The following is a 21,165-nucleotide window of genomic DNA, read 5'->3' as shown; positions in this document are numbered from 1 at the left end:
CTTCTGGCTCTCAGAATCTTCTCTCCCCTACAGCTACTACAGTACTTCCTAACTGACTTCTCCCATTCAAACCATTCTAGGCCTGCAATGGGGAACAGGCCCTCCTCATCAGTACTGGTAAAGTGACCATGTTTCCTACATAGAGGCTCTGCTGGTCAAATACTTGACTCCTACTCTTGCCTCTCCTAGCTCCAGAAGGGCTCAGGGCCTTCCCCACAGATCTAAGGACTGGGCTACCCTGCCTGTCCACTGAGGTTTCTTCTAAAACAAGAGGCTCGACTCTGGTCTGGGCCCTGTGTCCCTCTGGGAAGCTTCGTACCTCTTTTGGGGAATCTGGGGGTGGGGAGGGACAAGCTAGTTCCCCAACCTCCTATGACTGCTTTCTATGCTCACAGCGTTTTTTTCCATAAGAACCTTCTTGAAACTTCTCCCTGCACATACTCACAGAAAGGAACCAATGGTGCTATTTCCCCTCTCTCCTCCTCAACCTGGAAATACTTCAGACATCTCCAAACTCATCCTTGTGTACAGTCTCACACCCTTCCCCATAAGTATAAATGGGCCCATATTTAACACATTTTGTGATTTTGGGTTATTTATTTTGTGCATCTGTGGCAATAAATGAGATCTCAGTGGTGGTATGGATTTGACTGATCTCTGCAACTGTGTATGGCAAAAGGACCAGAAAATGAAAACCAGATGCCAGTAAGGGGCAGAGAGGGCCAAGAGAACTGAACATCCGGGCTGGCAGAGAAATCAAAGTCTAGGAAGTAAGAGGTAAGAGTGTACTACAGGGGACATACCCCAATCTCTTTGCTCCCTCCCTCTTCCTTCCTCTCTCAGAGGCCCAGGTCCCTGGGACTATATTGGATCTGTCTCTGAAGCTGAAAAACAAAAGGCAGAGGAGATAATTGGCTCTAAATGACCAATCTCAAGCCAGCTTTGTCAGAAATCCTAAATCACAGGAGAAGGGTAGGAAGAAAGGATATGATTATTTCTTGTTCCATTTTCCTTAAGAGGTGAGAATGACAAGGACCTCTTTTCTAACTCTTCTTGAGGGCGTGAGGAGGGTTAGCAGGAGGAGAAGGGCTGGGAGCTCTGAGGTCTCCTGTAAGACCTCATATCTCACAGGCAAGGACTAAGAATTAGGATTAAATATTTTAGTGGGATAGCTCTAAACCAGGATTAGCAAGCAAAGTTAGGGCGCAAATTCCTGGAATCTGACTGGGACCCTGGCAGTGAAAGCTGGGATGTTGAAAACCCAATTTAAGTGTTTGCTACTCATGTTGAGAGTACAGGGCCAAGACAACTAGATCCCAGGACAGGCAGTTTGGCAGTGAGAACAAAAGGAAGAGACTGGGACCAAGGTGTCTAGATCCCTCAAGAGAGAAGGGTGGGTATTGGGAGGAAAAATGAGGACTGGGGGAACCCAGGAGGCTGGGTTCTGGAATAGCAGCAAGTCAGAATTCCAGGATCTCTGTTCACCTCCTCTTCCTCTTCCCTCTATCAGGCAGAAGAGAGGGAAGGAGGGGGCTGGAGAAGTAGCCACATGGATACATTCAGGGCCAGACAGACACAGGAATGGTGGAGGAGAGAGGAATTTAGTGCTGCATTGGCCCTGGTGGGGGCTGGGAAGGGTCAGGAGGCTGGGGAGGGGTGGTGGGGGTCGGTCCTAGGGTTGCACGACGCCGTCCTTTGCGGTGGCCACGTACACAGTGTGTATGACCACAGCCCTCTTCTTCCTCCTCATCACTTTCCGTGGAGCTCTCGCCAAAGGCCCGAGGTTTCTCATAAATACAGCAGCCTAGATTTAGAGGGAGGAGCCCAGTTAAAGAGGAGGAAGGGTAAGATATATTATCAGTTCCATTCCCACTCAAACTCAGCGAAAATTCCTATTTTCTCCTACCTTCCAGGATCCAGCTTCCCTAGGCCCACCCTCTGGGACTCAGGCCCCACCCCTCTTGTCCTCTTAGAGAGCCACGAATTCAAAGCCCCACTTCTCCCACCTCTGACACTTCTTGCTGTCAGACCTAGGCAATTCCAGTTCTAGCCCTTCCCTACCTCTTTCCCTGATACCACAGAACCACCAAAAAAGTGACAGAACTATGAGCATCTGGGGGCTTCTGGAAAGCCAGTGGATATGAATAGATACAAGATATGCTGAAGGGAGCCAGAATTCCAGGACTACCGTGGGCCAACAATTACTCACATTTTGATGAGCGGCGGCCCATGTGTTCATTGTCCACAGTGTCACTTGTCCATTCCACCTTTTTCTCTGGCTTCCGTTTCCGAAGTTTGATGGTAAGGCTCCGGTTCTCCTAGAAGGTTAAGGATGAGCATACCTATCTAGTCCCCTCCTACTAACCTTTCCCCCTCCCTCCCAGGGAACCTCCTCTCTTTTCTTCTTCAGCTCAATCAGTACCATAGACATAGCACCAGAGGAGCTGAGAGAAGATAAAGCAGAACAGGTCTTTGACCTCAGATAGTCCCTTGAGGAATAAGTATTATTTCCTGTTCTTATACCACCAGTATAAGAGAAGACACAATTCCTAACCTAGGGAAGGTCCCAGCAACTCTTCAAAGGAAAATATAATCCTTGCTGTTTCTCTGTCTTCCTCCCCAAATCATCCTTGGTAACATTAATACATGAAAATTATTTTTCAGTCCCCAGCACCTAATCTTTGATCTGCCTTCCTTTTTCCAGATCTCCTATTCTTTTTCCCATTAAAAAAACAAACAAAACTTCTCTCATTCTCAAGCTCCAGCCCTCTCTACCTCTTATCCACCTATTCTCTGGCATCCTGGCATCTCTAGTAGCAAGTATTACTAATCTATTAATTACTAAACTCCCTTTAATCCAAGAGTATCAAGCCCAATGCAACCTTCTCCCTTTGAAGGCAACTTAACATGTTTTTGGATAAATAATTCTTGTTTCTCCATTTACATCTTTGCTCTCTGATTTCTCAAAATACCTCTTTTCATCTCCTTTTCTTGTTTCCTCATTCCTTCCACTTCCTTTTACATTCATCCATTCAATAAATATTTATTCGAATATCAGTATTGATAACATTGATAAGTTGGCCTCCAACCATGCTTTCTTACACTACTTTTGATTTCCTCCCAACATCTTCCTGGCTCCTTAATCTTCAATTTCCCTTTCGTTTATTACTTACACACATAACCACCCCAAGCAGCAACACCTATATCCTAACTGTACCTCCCTATTACAAGTTCCTTGACATGCCTCCTGCACCATCTCTGCCACTCCAAATAGATCCAATACCTTCCGATTCTCCCAGCCCTAGATATTCAACCCCACACCTCCCATATACCCAGGCCCAGCTCCTCCAACAACTCTTCTAATCCCTGTCCCCTTCCTCCCAGTATCTCCCAGACCCCTAAACAGCACCGCCCCCCCCGCCTTTCTCACGGGCTCGGTTGTCACGGTAACCGTTGTCTCAGTGACGGTCTCGCTCAGCCCAGCCCCTGCCTCGGCCATGGCTAAGGCTCAGGAGAGGGAGGAGAGGAGGAAGAGGGATGAGACACCCTTCCCTTTTTCTGTCGCTGAGGTCTAAGAGAAGCGGTATCGAATTCAGAGTGGTAGCCAGGATCCTCCACCTTCTTTATTCCCCCTCCTCCTGGGCCTCCGCTTCTCCACCCCTGGGGATAACCTGGCCAACCCCACTTCCGGCTCGCCGCTTCCGGGTGTGACGCATACTGCAGTCCCCCTTTTTCCCTTCCGCGGCACCAAATGCGTCAAAGCGCAGGCGTCGCTGGATTAGTTCCGCCGTAACGTGACAGCGCGCAGGCGCTGAAAGAAAGAGAAACAAATTTGGCGGAAGGGGTGTCACTGCGTGTGTGGGTGGAGGAGGGAGAGTCAGGGGCAGCACGCGTACTCACAGCCTAGAGGGTGCAGGAGGGGCGCGCAGATGGGTAGGGCCGGGCCAGACGCTGCAGAGTGGGTGTGGCGAGGGCGGAGTTGGGTGCACCAAGCTGAGTCTTGCTGCAGATTTTCATTTACCTTGTCTGGGTAGGTGGACCGGCGAGGAAGCTTAAGGAGCAGTAGTAATGACCCTATCGTGGCCTATTTCCCTTTCCTTGTTGGGTCTGGGTTTCTCTAATGAAAACGGGACGTGGGAGCAGTTGGAAACACACCGAAGAGTCAAGCGATGTAGTTCTACCCCTCGCCCTGTGCCTGTAGGTGTTTGAGCAGTTCAGTTTAGTGCACGTTCAACGTGGGTTTTTTTCAGTCACTGTGCTACACCTTGAAGATGGAGGCGCGTAAGACGCTCAGACCCTGCCTTTTAGCTCTAGTAGGAAAGACAGGCATGCTGAAAACTAACAAAAATATGAAACACTGGGGCATTAACAAATGCCATGTCTGCTTTGTAAATCTGAATGTAGTTACATACTGCCAACATATTCATTCTCTCTGGGGTGATGAGTAGGATGAAGGAGAGAAATGGTCGTAAATTACAGTATAGGCCATTTTATAAAAATATATGCACGTTTCTTAGAGAGCAAAAGAAAGTGGTAAAACAAGAATCAGGAAGGCCGCCAAGTAGGTTTTTTTAGAAGAGCAGCTTAAAAAGTTGTAGATGTGTGCACTACAGGAAATGGAGTTCTGTACCGCTTGGATCTGAGGGAGTGCCAGATGAAGCTTGACAGGTAGGCAGTAGTTATATGGACCTGTATGCTTTGCTAAGAAATTGAGTTTAATCCAATCACTGTTATGGGCCAGAGAAAGGCTTAAAGTAGGGTAGAAACATGAACAGGTTTGTTTCAGATTTCAGGAGTGGGTCAGGAAAGTCAACTGCCAGAACAGTTCAAATGTACAGTGGGGGAGGCTGCCCTGCCCATTCTCCAGGTTGCTGTGGGGGTCAAACAAGATAGCTATGTTTGAGAGCTCTGAATATATATAAAGGGCCACACAATTATATGATAATTATTACAGTAACTCCTTGATCACTATTTAAGCCAAAGAATGCGGGACCTGAGTATGCATTTGTTCCCCTTGAAAGTTTTTGGTTCAAACAGAAAAAAGCAAGATATAGTTCAGCATGTCTAGTATAGTCCATTAAAAAAAACCAAACACATATATAGCAACACACATATACAGAGCCACATACATATACACAAGCACAGATATACAGTATAATTTGGTTATCTCTGTGGAGTAGGATTCCTTGTGACTTTACTTTTGTCTTTCTTTGCATATAAGAATCTATTATAATAGATATACAATTCATTCTTGAACAACATGGGGGTAAGGGGTGCTGACCCTCTGAACAGCCAAAAATCCATATATAACTTTTGACTCCCCCAAAACTTAACTACTACTGTTGACCAGATGCCTTACCAATAACATAAACCGTTGATTAACACATATTTTGTATGTTATATGTATTATATACTGCAATCTTACAATCAAGTAAGCTAGAGAAAACATTATTAAGAAAATGATAAGGAAAAGAAAATATATTTACTATTCATTAAGTAGAAGTGGATCACATTTTCATGTTGAGTAGGCTCAGGAGGAGGAAAAGGAGGGCTTAAATGTGCTGTTATCTTATGGGTCTCAGAAGTAGAAGAAAATCCAAATATATGTAGACTCAAGCAGTTCAAACCTGTGTTGTTCAAGGGTCAACTGTGTATTGTATTTATCTCAATACTAATAAAATACTCACCTATAGTGATCACTTAGTGGCATTACTTAGTATCAGATTTTTTGTTGTCCAAATTTATATGCTAAAGAGATCTGGTTAAAATTTCTGTTAAATGTCTCACTATCCAAATTCCTAGTTTTTCTTAACCTAAACTCAGGAACCAAATAGATTTAAATAGTATGGCAATACTTACAATTGCTTTTTGTTTATATTAGCCTCATTTGTGACTCTACTTTTTTGTCCTAATTTTTCCCCCTTTTCTTTTTCATATAAATATATCTCTGTAAACTCATTTAAATTCCTTTTGGAATAAGACAGATGATAAGTAACATACATGTCAGGGTCTTATAGAAAAATATAACTTTAATAAGGAAATTCAACTAAGGGTAGGAGTACTCCAGGAACAATGGTAATCCCCACATGATGATCTGATTCTCTTCTGGGAGCAAAACATTGCAACCAGACTGGATGGACAAGGCATCTAAAAACCCAGTATCCTTCACCTTCCGAAAGGAGGGAGGGACTGTTGAGTTGCCCAGGAAAAAGGTCAAGAGTCTTCCTTCTCCTGGAACCTATGAGGAAAGAAAGGACTTGTTATATTCACCAAAAGATGAGTTTCTAGTAGTATAAGATAAGATATGCAATCAAATAATCAAGGAAGGACTTTTATTTGTGACACCATTGAGGACTGGCTCCCCTAAACAAACTTCCAATTCTAATTCCAAGACAAATAAAAATTCTGGGATTAAAAATATATCCAATGAATTATAACCTCAAAGCAAAGATTTCTTAGGACACAGAAAGCACTAGCTGTAAAAGAAAAAAAAAAGGATAAGCTGAACCTTATAAAAACTTAAAACCTCTGCTCATTTAAAGAGGGTTAAGAAAATCAATAGGCAAGCCACAGGCTGGGGAAAAAAAATCTTCTTCTTTTTATTTTTAAAATTTTTGTTTGGTAAAATGACAACCAGTGATAGGAAAAAAATACTTTTAAAAGATATATCTGACTATGAATATTTTTAATCCTTTGATGAGATGGCAAGAAAGTAAAGGCAATCTGCACACTGGTTAAAAGTTCTGTAAAACCAGAAATCCAGACAGTGAAGTTAAAACTATTGTCCCTATGAAACATGACAGTGACACTATGGTGCCCTTTATACTGTTGTGACAGTCACTGGAAGCATAGGAAATGAGGGACAAAATGTATAAGGTCTGATGGGAGATCCTGTACATAAATTTGGGAACTGCAAAAGGCTGCCCTTTCTTGTAAAAGTGAATAAGAAAAGAAAAAATTCAACTCTATAGAAGGGGAATTTGACTGTCTCAGTAGGTAGAAAGAGAGAAAACTCTCTCCTGAGAATTTCTAACCATAAGCTAGCCCTTACATGGATTTGCAGCTCAAATTCATACTATCTGTCTGCTCCAAAAAACATGAAGCCAAGAATTTATTTAAAGTAATTCCAGCTTGATAGTGCTTTAAGGCACCTAGAAAAGAAACACAAATGCTGAGAATACAGCACTCGCCCAAGGCCTCAAAGAATTCCTACAGTTCAAGTTCTAAAAAACTCGAATTTATAGTCAAAAATCACAAAACAAAGAAAAAAAGCACTATGAGAGAGACAGCAGAAACAAAAGACAGCAGCATCAGACACACAAAATCCACAGATATCAGAATTATGAGACATAGAATATAAGAACCATATTTAATATTTTAAATATATATTTAAAGAATAATAAAAGGAACAATTTAAAATACGATTAAAGAACTGAGAATTATTTAAAAATTAAGGAGATTTGAAAAGTAATTAAATAGAATTCAAAATAATAACAATAGTAAAAAATAATAATACTTGAAATAAACTGAAGACAGAATTAGTGACATGGAAGAGGGACCTGAAGAAATTACTCAGAAGGTGGCATAAAAAGAAAAGCAATTGAAAATATGAAAAGGAGGTGAGAGAAATGGAGGACAGAAGAGAGAAACCTCTTACTAGTAACTAATTCGAGGTCCAGAATGTGAAGACTGAGAATATGGGGGAAAGAGACTATTAAAAGAGATGATGGCTGATAATTTTCCAAGGTTGATGAAAAAAAAATCCACTCTCAGTTTCAGAAAGTCCAACAAATCTCAAACAGAATAAAAGAAAATCATATTTTGATATACTATAGTGACTGCAGAACACCAAAGACAAAAATGAGGTCTTAAAAGCATTCAGAAAGCCCATGTTCTCTAAACCATGTGTGACTAATTCTCTCCAAAGAAAGCTACCTTGACTGCGGTTGAAGACTGCAGTATAAGATGCTGACCACTAAACAATACCTGCTTCTTATGTTGTTGTTTTTTTTCTTCATTTCTTTTTAAATATCCTAAAAGTAGTTCAGATGGTAATGCCTGTAATCCCAGCACTTTGGGATGCTGAGGTGGGGGGATCACTTGAGCTCAGAAGTTCAAGACCAGCCTGGGAAACTTAGAGAAACCCCATCTCTACTAAAAATGCAAAAAAAAAAAAAAAAAAAAAAAAAGCCAGGCGTGGTGGCATGTGTCTGTGGTCCCAACTACTTTGGAGGCTGAGGTGGGAGGATTACCTGAGCCCAGGAGGTGGAGGTTGCAGTGAGCCAAGATTGCCTCACTGCACTCCAGGCTAGGTGACAGAGTGACACCCTGTCAAAAAAAAAATCCTAAAAGGTTTATTTCACTGGTAATAAAAAGGGTTAAAAAAGTGTAACTTAAAAAAATAAAAAACAACTACAAATCTCCCTATTACCAGAACTGCACAGAAATAAGGGATGGGACCAAGGGAAACGGCCATTTAGTACAAAAAAATAAATCACTGGATTTGTTTAGTTAGCAAACAGACTGAGCAGAGGGAGGGGAAAGGATACCCACTTGCAGTTGGTACAGGTGTAGAAGACAGTTTGCCCTTCATCGGCTGAACGCATCTGTCTGGTGTGGTACGCCATTCCTTCATGACCACATCGAGGGCAGCGCCTGTCAACCTGGGAAGAAACTGGTGGATTAGGGAGGCCTGGTCATATCCGCTTACTTCCCACAGGAATCAGGCGATCACGCCTCTCAAACATCGATGCTTTACATCTCTTTTCCCTCTTGGAGTTGGGCACAAAACTCTCCAGAGCTTTGCAATCACTCCTCCATTTCTTTCCTGCCCACCTTATGGAGCCAGTTCTTGATCTCATTAACTTACCACAGGTCCCTGGCACTCAGGCCCTTCCTCCACCGACATAGGCATGGCTGTCCCCAGTTGGTGGAACACAACTGAAGTCTTCACAACCTTCCCCTCAAAGTCTGCACAGGCAAGTAAGAACTGGTTATGGAGACAACCAGAGAGAGCTGACACCGGAAACTTCCCCTTTCCCCTGGCTGGTTAGGCCAGGAGGCCCTACATCCTTTCCCTCAGTTTTCATCGCTAGACCAAATGTACAACTGCCTGTTGTCCTGCTCTAGGATCCCCTCCTCAACCCAACCGATCTTGAGTTCCCCAAGCTTCCGACCCTGAGCCCTCCGCCAGGACCCCTGAGTACAAGCCTCTCACCCCGAACGTTGATGTTGAAGCCACAGCGAGTACAGGTGACCGTATCCTGAGCCCCGGGCAGAGGCAGGACCGAGCCGCAATCCGAACAGAAATCCAAGTCCGACTGAAAGCTGGAGCAAGTACTGGCGAGGTCCATGACAGACATGCGGTCAGGTCTGAGGAGGGAGTTGGAAGTTTATTAACAAAAGAAGAGTTCCTGTCCCAGAGGTCGTAACTATTCTGTCCCAGGACCTAGGAGTATATAACCCGAGCCCTCCTCCCACGCACGCCTCCTGCCTCTGCGACCAAGGAGCCGAAACGCCCGGAATTCCCAGACAGCGTCGGGTACTAAAGTACTTGGAACCCTTTCCAGGGGCCGGCGAGAGGAGTTAATCAACTCCGTGGACTAGGGCGCCAGCTCTGCGCCCGCGGCGGGGCAGCGAGATAGAGCCGGCTAGAGCGTCAGGCTTTAGCGCTGACGATTGGCTGTGACGTCATAATTAATTGCGAACCGTGTCTCGGGAGCCTTAGAGATGGAGACTGGCGTGTTCCAAAGGAGATTGCGGCTCCACTTTCACCCTGGTACTGAGCGGTTGAGCACAAAATTGGTAACCAATGCTGCGCTTCCAGCAAATTTTCCCACCAGCACCCAATCCTGGGATATTTATTCTCTTTGTCTCACATCCTACAGGAACGCAGTCGCGGGGTATATCCCCCTGAAAAGCGTACTTTGCCGAATAATGATTTCTTTGGATTAGAGAACTACAACTCCCCTGGGTCCTGAGCCGGTATTTCCCTTTTGCGGCTGCACAGTAGTTAAAAACAAAGCTAAGTGTTCTGGGACGTATAGTTCTAGCGTTCCTTGGGTCCCGCTGGCGAGCGTGGGCTTTCTGCAGAGCGCAACCGGCCTCGTGTGCTTTGTGGACGGTTCACCGCGCTTGGAAAGGGGTGAGTCCCAGTCTTGAGGGACAGCAAGTGGTGAGTCGGAGTCTTGAGGGACAGCAAGTGGTGAGAGTGAAGGCAGGAGGAATGCTTAGTCCCACGGGACGAAAGGAAGCAGTGATGAAGTGGGACACTTGAGAAGGGGCTCAGGACTTTGGAGGTGGTGGAACAGAAGAGCTTGGGGCTTCCCCTCCTTCGACTCCTGCCAGATAAGTGAGGCTAGCAGTGGTCAAGAAAGCTCATTAAGTAGAATTTCATAAGACGTAGGTCGAGTTTGGCTTTTAGTTGTGCCTGCCGCCTATCGAACTCAATTCATTATCGTCATCCGTTAAGTGGACAGCTGACATTTCCCTGATCTTTTATAAAACATGAGAATAAGTATCTTTGGGAAATCTTTCTATTTTCATTAATCTGTAACTTATATCCCAAGTAGAAACTTTCCCTGAAGGGGCAGCTTGTAGTTGTTTACTAGTTTCCTGCTAGCCCTCCCACCACCATCCACTCTGATAGCTGTGCTAAGTTCCTTCATATAAAAGTTCTGGAGCCATCACTATTTTCTCCTGTGAAGGACACAAGCTGTAGTCGTTTCGCTGGGAGAGGCTCCCATCTGCCTTTCTCTGTAATAATGGAGAGAACACCATAGTGAAAGGGTTAAAACTCAGCAAACTGCTGAAGAGTGACAAGCCCTGTCACTTAACTGTGAAGTTGCTTGTTAGATTCTGTCTTACAAAGGGAGACGTGTTGTTGAGCTGATTGTCGTAGACAGTTTTTATTCTCACTTATCTGTGTCTCCTTTGAAAATGGAACTTGAAATTCTACCCTTCTCAGTTTTCTCTTTTTAATTTGAAAAACAGCCAACATCCCCTGTGAATTGCAGTAAAGGAACAAAGCATTAAAAGGCATATCCTTTTCCCAACAAAAGCTCACAGTCTATTCAGTAAAGTATTTATTGAGCAACTATGCCAGGTTTTGAGCTGAGGCTGAGCCTGCAAAGTTGAAATCTGTGTTCTCTGACCTCAAGGAACATGAAGGAATAATTAGAATATAATAAAAGTGTGCTAATAGGTACAAAATGTGAGAGCCCAGAACATGCATATAAAGCAAACATATTTGTAAACTTCAAGGAAGACTGGGAAATGATTTAATAAAAATAGATACAATGTTATGGCAGATATTTAAAAAGATGCTCAGATATTATGTGTCAAGGATCATCAGCAATCAGCAAATCATTAATTTTGAGAACTTGGGATCACAGACTCTAATGTTAAGTATTGTGCTAGAAGCCATGTGTAGAGAAGTAAAAGTAAGATGATCATACGTTTAAAATCTCAAAATAAGCTTACACAGACAAATAAGAATGTTCCTAAGAGGTCAGTGAGACCAAATATTTGATATCAGATCCTTTCCAACAATATAGAGGCATCTTATTTGTAGATATAAATTACAGTTTTCATTCCTTGTGAGCCTAAATTTCAGCATCAAAATGTTAAAAGTGATATGTGAATACAGATATCACAGTGTAAACCATGATTAATTTTCAAATGAGTTGTAGAATTAAAATATGTCAAGTATTTAGAGGAAGGGAAAATCACTGTGACAGAGTAGACTGGAAAGACTTTATAAGCAGGAGCTTGACCTGTGAAGGACAGATAGATAGAATTTATTGAGAACTTACCAAGCTCTTTACATCTAATTCATATTTGTTCTTTATAACCCTGAGAGGCAGATTTTTGTCTTACATCTCCATTTTATAGATGAGAAAGCTGACAGAAGTTACTTGCCCTGAGTCACACACCTAGGAAGTGGTGGAATTAGATTTCAGATCTAGCCCTGTCAGACTGTAAAGACCATCCTTTGAACTGTAAATGGTATAAAAGGCATACAGAGGAAATGCCAGGCATCCTCAGTGGCTTAAATACGACCTCACAGTAAACTCAGGCTAGACCAGGGATGACACATAAAAGTTGATAGTTTTCATTTGTGTTGCCATCAGCCTCCTCTATAAATAAACCCAGAGTAACCACAAATTCCCATCCTGAGGGGTTCACCAGGGAATAGTCTCATAATGGATTTAGAGTGAAGGATGATTGGCATTGTTAGGCAGGCAAGCAGAGGGCTGAGCAGTCAAATTAAGAACAGCATTTCAGAACAAAAGATTAGAGGGCAGAAATGCTGTATGTGCTGATAGAGTCAGAGAGGGCCCGGATCAAGAAACTGCAGGAAGAGAAAACTAGAAACCTAGAATCATCTAGAAAACTAGAACCTAGAATCGTCTCAGAACACAGAGGAGGCTTGAGGACTGAGCAGACTGACATAGATGTACTTGGACAACACCTCACCAAGGAGCATGTCTCTTCCCACTCACAATCCCTAATACGAGATTCACAATGGTTCACGCTGAGTCCGCAGGAAAAGTATGCTTGTTCATATGAAAGGAAAGATCTTTTTATTAAAAGAGCATTCATTATTTTCTATCATAGGAATGCAGTGGTTTCCCATGGGGGAAATGGCCCTGCTGTAGTCCTGCCTATTAGCAGATTTGTTCTGACACCTCCTACATTTGAATCTACCTTTGCTTTTTTATCTTCCAGATTGGCCTGGGGTACATCATCTAAAGATCCTAGGATTGCTGCAGGTCAGCAGTCTCCACTGGAAAAAAAGATCTTGGTAAGTAAGTTATCTTCACATCATACAGTTTGGAACTACACAGAGAAGGAATCTCAGGTTTAAAATCCTTCTGCCCAAGTAACCCATTCAGGTAGTATGTCTACACTGGCAAATGTTACCCAGCTATATCCACAGTTGCAAAACGAAGTATCATTTTTGAAAACTTCTAACACCATACATTTTTAAAACTAGTTATTGATTTGTTGTGGTGAGTACTTCATACTTTCAGAGCTCCCAGGCTCACCTGGGAGTGATGGGAATAAAATAACAACTAAGCTAAAGTAAAGAGCATGTAGCTTTTCCTGGTGTCATTAGGGAGGGTGGGCTTGGCTCCTGTTTAAATGTGTTCAAAGGAAAAAGATGATCACATTATAAATTTCTGACTTCACTTTGACAGAATCTAGGTGGTGTGCATACAACAGCAGCAAGACAGTTGATAATTCAGAAATATCAGGAGGAGTGTGAAATACTCTGTAGGGAGCAAGCTGTTTCTCTTGACTACTGGCTTGCCAAAGCAGAGTCTTATTATAATAAAATAATAGTGGAAATGATGAAAGAAGAGACAGGCAATGAAATCAAGAAAAAAATGGAGGAGAAAACAACCCAAAGCGTAGAAGGACTAAAACAGTACTATTTGGTACCTGAGAGAGAGATGAAACACATAGAAAGGCACATATATCAAACAGGAAAGGCTGGAGAATTTAAGAACAAATCATTTAGACAAGTACTACGACCCCCCAATGAAACAAAATTACCAAAAATTATGCCAGAAGGGCATGGCATCCAGAACGCACAGAGAAGAAAGCAGGTAAATGAGAGGGAACAGATGCAGACTAAGGATCACCAGGAACGCATGATTCGAGGGAGAGAACTTACAGAGCAAAGACTCAAGGAAAGAATCTTGAGAAGAAGCCAGAGCCAGTTACTTACATATGAGAAGCATGAGAGAGTAAAGAAAGGGATAAAGGACTTTGAAAGAGTTATTGCTTATCCTCTTCTCCAACCATGCAGTAGAAGTCGGATTAAAGTGAATATTCTTATGGAAAAGTCTCAGAATGGAGAGAAGGAGAATACAATTGTGAAACCATATCAAAGAAAATTCTTGGCCATGCCACCGTTTTTAAGAAGTCAAATAGGAAAAATAAGAGATTAAAGTTTCAATGCTGTTATGATAAAATCATATCTCTTAAGTGAACCCTTTTTTTTTTAAATGCTCGTTCTCTCCAGGGTTCAGTGAATATTCCCATTTGTATCAGATACAGATAGATAGTTCTGGACTTGAAAATTAGCTTAACTATTTTTAGTTAACTTGCATTTGTTCAAGTTGCATATCCTTTCTAGTGTTCAGTGTCTATCTTTAAAATGGCAATAACAATATTTGATTGCATTTATGGAAGGACTATTGTTTTTGTGAAGTGTAGGTATGTATTAGTTGTTTCATAAATGTTAGTTTCCCCACTTGGGAAGACTGGGGTTGGGCAATGGTGGTGAATAAAGAATTATTCTAATCTGCTTCTCTTATTCTCCCTGCTCCCAGCCCTCCAAGTTTATTTTGATGAGATTGCTATAGTTTAGTATATGGTCTTTAATATCATACCTTCATCAGATAACTACTAGCCAGGCCCTAAAAGTGTAACTTGCCCTGTACAATTTATTTGTATGAGAAACTTAATTTTGAGAGCCTCCTACATGCTAGGCATTATGTTAGTTACTGAAGGTGAATAAAGAGAAGTCTCTGCCCTTGAGTAGTTTTCAACTAATGGCATAGATCGCTCTATAAACAGATAATGTAGTAAAGGTTACAATAGAAAGATACAGGGTGCTTTACAAAGGACGGATTCTAACCTGGCCCAGGTGAGCAGGGTGGAAAGGAGGAAGGTTAGGGAAGGGAGTATTATAGTCTCTCATGTTTCTTCCAGCTTTTTTTGTCACTTTCTATCACCCACTTAAGCAAGACCTTCCTAATGGTTGGATCCACTCAGGGATAATTAAACTCAGCCTTTCTCAAACTCATGCCTTTGGCACTCATTGATAAATCAGAAAGCAAATTTATAAATTTAGTGAGAATTACAGTTGTCAAGTAGAATGAAATTTATGTTTTCTAGTCAGTTTATTTTCTTCCCAGATACCAGAAAGTTGGGAAAGCAGGGGTTCAGAGTTGGTAAGCAGAGAAGCAAATAAATGGAAATAGATGCCCTCAGGAATATTATGCTTAAGTTGTGATAATTCTGATGCCCACCTTGCTTTACTAGCAGAACACCCTTTACCCTGGATACTGCTAGGTCAGCCACTGATAGAAATGTTCTAGGTCTGTGCTCCTCAGTACAGTAGCCCTTGCTACATGTGGCTATTGAGGCATTTAAAATGTGGCTGGTGCAGCTGTGGAATGGAATGTTTAATTGAATTTCATTTAAATTTAAATTGCCACATGTGGCAAGTGACTACCCTGTTGTACGGTGCAGCACTGGATAAACATAACTCCTGTGTTCTAGACTCCAGTCCCACCATTAGCTTTCTGTTTTTGACAGTGTTTGCTGGTATGGTAGGTCACTGCTCATTTTACATTACTATCAGTTTAGTTTCCTTTGTATTTCAGAGGCTCCCTAATCCCTTAAAGAGATTTAAAAATCAATGTAGACCACATCTGTGTGAAAATAAGATGGCTGAATTTGCTTTGATTGGAATTAGGAAGTGGCTTCTCTTTGCTAGTTCTGGAATTTGGCCAGGATGCACATCAAAATCTCATTCCTACCCTCCTGATTTGCCTCATGGAAACTTTGTTGCTGTGTCTGTTCTCTGGTCCTCTATTGCTGTGTCTGTTCTCTGGTCCTCTATTGCTATGTCTCAGCTTTAGATTCTATGTTTTGCATAGAAATGGATCATCAGAATGCAACAGGCAGAAGACTTAGAAGTGCAAATCAGTAGGGTAATGACAAACCCTTTGAGCTGAGTGGGACTGAAAAGTAACCTAACACATAACCTATTAGTAATTGTTTACCATGAAGGTTTTAAGTGCTGGACACATAAATTGCTGAGTTCAATTGCCCTCTTTCCCCTCCAAATCTAGCATAAAAGCAACTGGTGCTCTCAGGGCAATTTCACACCTAATGTGACTGAGAATAAAAGAATAAAAGTCTATGTTTCAGGAACTCAGTTTGTCCAAACCTGAATCCATCATCTCTACCTCAAATTATATCCACCTTTTCATTTCTTTGCACTGTGTCTGCTTAAATCTTGAGTCACACTTATTGTTTTTTTTGGTCTTTTTTCTTTTTAATGTGAAATAGAATATACGATACACAATACAATATACAAATGAAAATGTATATTTAGAAGAACAATAATAATGTCCAGGTGCCCGTTGCTCAGATGAGAAATGGAACATTACTACATCCCAGGAGCCTCATATGCTCTCATTCATATCTCTCTCCCCCGCAGCCAGAGGCTGAATTTTGTATAACTGTCACCTAGCTTTTATAGATTTTACTGTCTGTGTATCCCTAACAGTTCCTTATTTATAGCCTTTATATAAATAGAATTATACTGTATATGACTGACTACTTTTGCTCATTATTATTTTTGGATTCATCCATGTTGATGTGTGACACTGTAGTTCATTTCCATGACATGAATATGCCACACCTTAATTATATATTCTGTTGATGTCATTTGGTTGTTTCCAGTTTTTGTTTTTTCTTTTAAAAGTGATACTTAGATAAACATTCCTTTAACATGTTTAATCTTATGTTCTGGTGCCTGTGTACTAGATATATATAAGATAAATAAATTGTGGTACATTTATTTGACAGGCCTGATCTTGGAGCCTGTTAGATTTCTGTTCCTTTGTGGTATTATGCCTGTAAGCCTGTTCTGTAGAGTCTGGCACATGCTAGCCTCTTAATAGATATTTGTTCAAAGAAAGGACATTTGTTAACTGCTGGAGACAGAACTGTGTCAGGCAGAACCGGGACCAAAATACAGAAATAGCTGATAACAGACCACTTTACCTTTTTACTCATCTTGTCCAGGTGCAATCATAGTCAACCTCTGTTTATGCTTATATTTCAGTTGAGGTACTAAAATATTTGTTTACTTAGTTGGTTTTCAGTGAGCTTCCAGTACAGGATTTGTTTCTCTTTCTGTCACTTTTCCCAAAACTTTCACTCCACTGCCTTCTAGAAAAGATCACCCACATGTCCTCTCCTCAAGGCACGTGCAGCATGAAAGTTTTATTTCTGAATAAAAGGGTCCCCAGAGAAGGAGACAAGGAGTCTCCTTTCAGTACGAGGTTGCTGGAGTCCCTAGAGGGTCAAAGGCTGTGTAATAACAGTTCCTTCTTGTCTGCTGGACAAAAGCTTCTGAGCCCTCAAGCACCCTGTGACTTAGTTCTGATAGAGTACTGAGTTTGGAAATGGCAGAGTGGGGACCCAAAACAAATCTCCCAATTCCAAATTCAGTTTTATCCAGGTTTTCAAATAAGATTAAAAAATGTTAATGTCTGTTGATTTGTGTGTGTTGAACCACCCTTGTATCCCTGGGATAAATCCCAATTAATTGTGGTATATTATCTTTTTGATATGTTGTTGGATTCAGTTTGCTAAAATTTTGTTCAGGATTTTTATGTATACTTTCACTAGGAAGATTGGCCTGTAATTTTCTTTTTTTTTTTGTATTCTCTGCTTTTGGTATCAGGGTAATGCAGGCTTCATAAAATGAGTTAAGAAGAATTCCTTCCTCTTCAGTTTTTTTTTAAATATTTTGAGAAGTATTGGTATTAATTTTTCTTTGTATGTATGGTAGAATTTGACAGGAAAGCCATCTGGTCCTGGGCTTTTCTTTATTGAGACACTTTTAATTACTGATTCAGTCTTATTACTCATTATTGGTCTGTTCAAGTTTTCTATTTGTTCCTGGTGAAATCTCTACAAAAATTACAAAAATTAGCTGGGTGTGGTGGCATGTGCATGTAGTCCCAGCTACTTAGGGGGCTGAGGCAGGAGGATCGCTTGAACCTCAGGAGGTTAAGGCTGCAGTGAGCTGGTATTGCGCCACTGTGTTCCAGTCTGGATGACAAAGTGAGACCCTATCTCAAAAATAAAAAAAATTCATATGGAACCACAAAAGAGCTCCATCCAATAGTAAAGCTATAGTAATAGCTTTGTAACTATTATAGTAGAAACCAAATCATCATGGTACTGGCCTAAAACAGACACATAGACCAATGGAAAGAATAGAGAACCCAGAAATAATTTCATGTACTTACAGCCAACTGACTTTCAACAAAGGCACCAAGAAAGGACACCCTTTTCAATAAATGGTGCTGGGAAAACTGGATATCCATATGCAGAAGAATGCAGCTAGGCTCATATCTCTTACCATATTAAAAAATCAACCAAAAATGGATTAAAGGCTTAAATGATAGATCCGAAACTATGAAACTACTAAAAGAGAATATAGGGGAAATGCTCGAGAACATTGGTCTAGGCAAAGATTTTATGGTTAAGACATCAAAAGCATAGGCAACAACAAAAAAAATAGGCAAGTGGGACGATATTAAACTAAAAATCTGCACAGCAAAGAAAACAACAGAGTGAAGAGACCAACTGTAGATGGGAAAAATATTTTCAAATTATCCAACAGGGGACTAATATCCAGAGTGTACAAGGAACACAATTCAACAGTTTAAAAAAAAAAAAATCCCCTTAAAAATGGTCAAGGGATCTGAATAGAAATTTCTTAAAAGAAGAAATACAAATGGCCAACATGTATGTGAAAAAGATGCTCAACATCACTAATTATCAGGGAAATTTAAAGCAAACCACAATAAGGTATCATCTTACCCTAGCTAGAATAGCTATTATTAAAAAGACAAAAATGGTAGCTAGGATATAAAGACAAACTCTTACACACGGTTGGTGGGAAGGTAAATTAGTACAGCCACTATGGAAAACAGTATGGAGATTTCTTAGAAAACTGAAAATAGATCTATGTGATCCAGCAATACCACCACTGAGTATTTACCCGAAGGTAAGGAAATCAATATATCAAAGGGATACTGGCACCCCCATGTTTACTGTGGTACTATTTACAATAGCAAAGATAGGGAATCAACCTAACTGTCCATCAGTGGATGAATGGATTAAAAAGATGTGGCATATATACACAATGGAATACTATTTAGCTATAAAAAGAATGGAATCTTGTTATTTCCACTAACATGGACAGAGCTGGAGGTTCTTATATTAAATGAAATAAGCCAGGCACAGAAAGACCAATATTGCATGTTCTCATGTGCGAACTTTAAAAAGTTGATCTAATCGAGGTAAACAGCAGAAAGATAGTATCCAGAGGCTGGGAAGGGTGTGTGTGTGTGTGTGCGTGTGTGTGTTTGTGGGTGTGTGAGGGGGGTGATGAAAAGAGGTAGGTTAATGGGTACAAACGTACAGTCAGAAGGAATAAGTTCTAGTGTTTGATGGCACAGTAGGGTGACTATAATTAACAATAATATATTGTGTATTTCAAAATAGCTAGAAGACTTGTAATGTTCCCAACACAGAGAAATAAATGCTTGAGGTGATGGATATCCTATGTACCCTAACTTCATTATTAGATACTATGCGTGTATCAAAATGTCACATGTACCCCATAAATATGTGCAAATATTATGTACAAATAAGTCACACTGTACAATTTTTATTTGTCAATTATACTTCAATAAATCTGGAAAAAAAATAAAGTGTGCAATCAAAGTTTTAAAGTATATTCCCAAATATGTGCAACCATCACTGCATTCAATTTTAGAATATTATCATCGCCTGAAAAAGAAACCCCATGCCCTATAGCTATTACTCTCTTATTCCCCCTTCCCCATCACCCCAAACTCTAAGCAAGAGTTAATCTATGTTCTACCTGTATGGATTTGCCTATTTTGGAAAATTCATATGTAAATATAATCATATATGGTCTTTTGTGACTAGTTTCTTTCACTTAATGTTTCCAAGCATCATTTATATTATAGCATGTATCAGTATTTCATTGCTTTTTATGGCCAAATAATACTACATTCCATCGATGTATCACATTTGTTTATTTGTCAGTTTATAGACATCTGGATTGTTTCTGTCTTTTGGCTAATACAAATAATGCGTCTATGAATGTTTATTTACAAATTTTTGTGTGACACATTTTTATTTCTCTTGGGCATATACCTAAGAATGGGTGAGTCCTATGGTATCTCCATTTTTAATCAGTTGATCCACAGCCTGACTCCTTCCAAAGTGACTACATAATTACACATTCCTGCCAGCAGTGTCTGAGGGTTCTCATTCCTGCATATCCTTAAGAATACTTATTATCTGATGTTTTGATTCTAGCCATTCTATGGCTGGGAAGTGGTATCTCATTGTGTGTTTGTGTGTGCGTGTGTTTTAGACAGAGTCTCGCTCTGTTGCCCAGGCTGGAGTGCAGTGGCGTGGTCTCAGCTCACTGCAACCTCTGCCTCCCATGTTCAAGCAATTCTCCTGCCTCAGCCTCCCAAGTAGCTGGGATTACAGGTGCCTGCCACCATGCCCAGCTAATTTTTTCTATTTTTAGTAGAGATGGGGTTTCACCATGTTGGCCAGGCTGGTCTCGAACTCCTGACCTTGCGATCCACCCACCTTGGCCTCCCAAAGTGCTGGAATTACAGGTGTGAGCCACCATGCCCGGCCTTCATTGTGGTTTTAAATTGTATTTCCCTAATAATGTCAATCATCTTTTTTATGAACTTATTGGCTATTTGTATATCTTCTTTAGGGAAATGACTGTTGATATCCTTTGCTCATTCTATTTTTATGTATTTATTTAGAGATGGAGTCTTGCTCTGTCATCCAGGCTGGAGTGGAGTGGTGCGATCTTGGCTCACTGCAACCTCCGTCTCTTGGGTTCAAGCAATTCTCGTGCCTCAGCCTCCCAAGTAGCTGGGACTACAGGTGTGTGCCACCACACCCAGCTAATTTTTGTATTTTTAGTAGAGGCAGGTCACCATGTTGGTGAGGCTGATCTCGAACTCCTGACCTCAAGTGATCCACTTCAGCCTCCCAAAGTGCTGAGATTACAGGCATGAGCCACTGCTCTCAGCCTCCTTTGCTCATTTTAAAATTGGGGTTATATGTGTTTTGCGATTAAATTGTAGGAGATTGTTATATATTCTAGAAACAGATCTCTTGTTAGATGTATGATTTGCAAATCTTTTCTCCTGTCCTTTGGGTTTTCTTCACTTTTAAAAAAATTCTTAATGTTTAAAACTTTTAATTTTTTGATCTAAATGTTTACTGTTAATTAGTAAATAATACACATATGGGGTACAGTGTGATGTTTTG

At 41.0% G+C, this 21,165-nt stretch overlaps 3 protein-coding genes across 53 annotated transcripts in view; 1 reads left to right on the top strand and 2 right to left on the bottom strand.

Annotated features, from left to right (window-relative positions):
• Positions 1 to 577: 577 nt before the first annotated feature.
• Positions 578 to 5,688, bottom strand: PPP1R11 (protein phosphatase 1 regulatory inhibitor subunit 11). 2 transcript variants are annotated; one of them, XM_063725173.1, is made up of 4 exons: positions 3,431 to 5,688; positions 2,210 to 2,318; positions 1,713 to 1,804; positions 578 to 884 (listed from the first exon to the last, which is right to left on the bottom strand). In XM_063725173.1, the coding sequence occupies exons 1-4, from the start codon at positions 3,497 to 3,499 to the stop codon at positions 840 to 842; spliced, it is 315 nt and encodes a 104-aa protein (XP_063581243.1). In that variant the 5' UTR covers positions 3,500 to 5,688; the 3' UTR covers positions 578 to 839. The 2 variants fall into 2 exon arrangements, with proteins under 2 accessions (XP_063581243.1, XP_002809152.1); XM_002809106.6 differs by having other exon boundaries at positions 578 to 1,804.
• A 323-nt stretch (positions 5,689 to 6,011) lies between these two features.
• POLR1H (RNA polymerase I subunit H) lies at positions 6,012 to 9,651 on the bottom strand. 4 transcript variants are annotated; one of them, XM_054558630.2, is made up of 5 exons: positions 9,530 to 9,651; positions 9,218 to 9,373; positions 8,870 to 8,970; positions 8,554 to 8,663; positions 6,012 to 6,238 (listed from the first exon to the last, which is right to left on the bottom strand). In XM_054558630.2, exons 2-5 carry the CDS (start codon positions 9,360 to 9,362, stop codon positions 6,214 to 6,216), a joined length of 381 nt encoding a protein of 126 aa, XP_054414605.1. In that variant the 5' UTR covers positions 9,363 to 9,373; positions 9,530 to 9,651; the 3' UTR covers positions 6,012 to 6,213. The 4 variants fall into 4 exon arrangements, with proteins under 4 accessions (XP_054414605.1, XP_009235369.2, XP_024104297.2 ...); XM_009237094.4 differs by having other exon boundaries at positions 9,218 to 9,372; positions 9,554 to 9,651; XM_024248529.3 differs by having other exon boundaries at positions 9,218 to 9,372; positions 9,494 to 9,632.
• A 6-nt stretch (positions 9,652 to 9,657) lies between these two features.
• The window catches only part of LOC100439401 (putative uncharacterized protein ZNRD1-AS1), an 87,023-nt gene continuing 75,515 nt past the window's right edge, over positions 9,658 to 21,165 (top strand). For 22 of the 47 annotated variants that reach the window (XR_010140443.1, XR_010140441.1, XR_010140429.1 and 19 more), the window contains exons 1-2: positions 9,658 to 9,804; positions 12,730 to 12,805. Coding sequence is in view for 6 of the 47 variants with exons in the window: in XM_054558624.2 (XP_054414599.1) it covers positions 12,308 to 12,552; positions 12,730 to 12,805; positions 13,203 to 13,958 (1,077 nt within the window). In the remaining 41 variants the exon portion in view is untranslated. The other 25 variants (XR_010140451.1, XR_010140435.1, XR_010140438.1 and 22 more) reach the window with 6 other exon arrangements.

Source organism: Pongo abelii, chromosome 5 (genome assembly GCF_028885655.2).
Source record: "Pongo abelii isolate AG06213 chromosome 5, NHGRI_mPonAbe1-v2.0_pri, whole genome shotgun sequence".
Lineage (NCBI taxonomy): Eukaryota > Metazoa > Chordata > Mammalia > Primates > Hominidae > Pongo > Pongo abelii.
Note: the sequence above shows the minus strand (reverse complement) of the source record. Positions and strands in the feature narration are given on the sequence as shown.

What these genes read in the sequence shown, in the direction of transcription:
- PPP1R11 (XM_002809106.6), bottom strand. Translation starts at nt 3,499, where the DNA reads ATGGCCGAGGCAGGGGCTGGGCTGAGCGAGACCGTCACTGAGACAACG. An exon ending in TTACCGTGACAACCGAGCCC is followed by an intron (nt 2,319 to 3,430) that starts GTGAGAAAGGCG and finishes TTAACCTTCTAG; the next exon opens with GAGAACCGGAGCCTTACCAT. An exon ending in GGGCCGCCGCTCATCAAAAT is followed by an intron (nt 1,805 to 2,209) that starts GTGAGTAATTGT and finishes CTCTAAATCTAG; the next exon opens with GCTGCTGTATTTATGAGAAA.
- POLR1H (XM_054558630.2), bottom strand. Translation starts at nt 9,362, where the DNA reads ATGTCTGTCATGGACCTCGCCAGTACTTGCTCCAGCTTTCAGTCGGAC. An exon ending in CTGAGTGCCAGGGACCTGTG is followed by an intron (nt 8,664 to 8,869) that starts GTAAGTTAATGA and finishes GTTTCTTCCCAG; the next exon opens with GTTGACAGGCGCTGCCCTCG. An exon ending in TACACCTGTACCAACTGCAA is followed by an intron (nt 6,239 to 8,553) that starts GTGGGTATCCTT and finishes CTTTCCTCATAG; the next exon opens with GTTCCAGGAGAAGGAAGACT.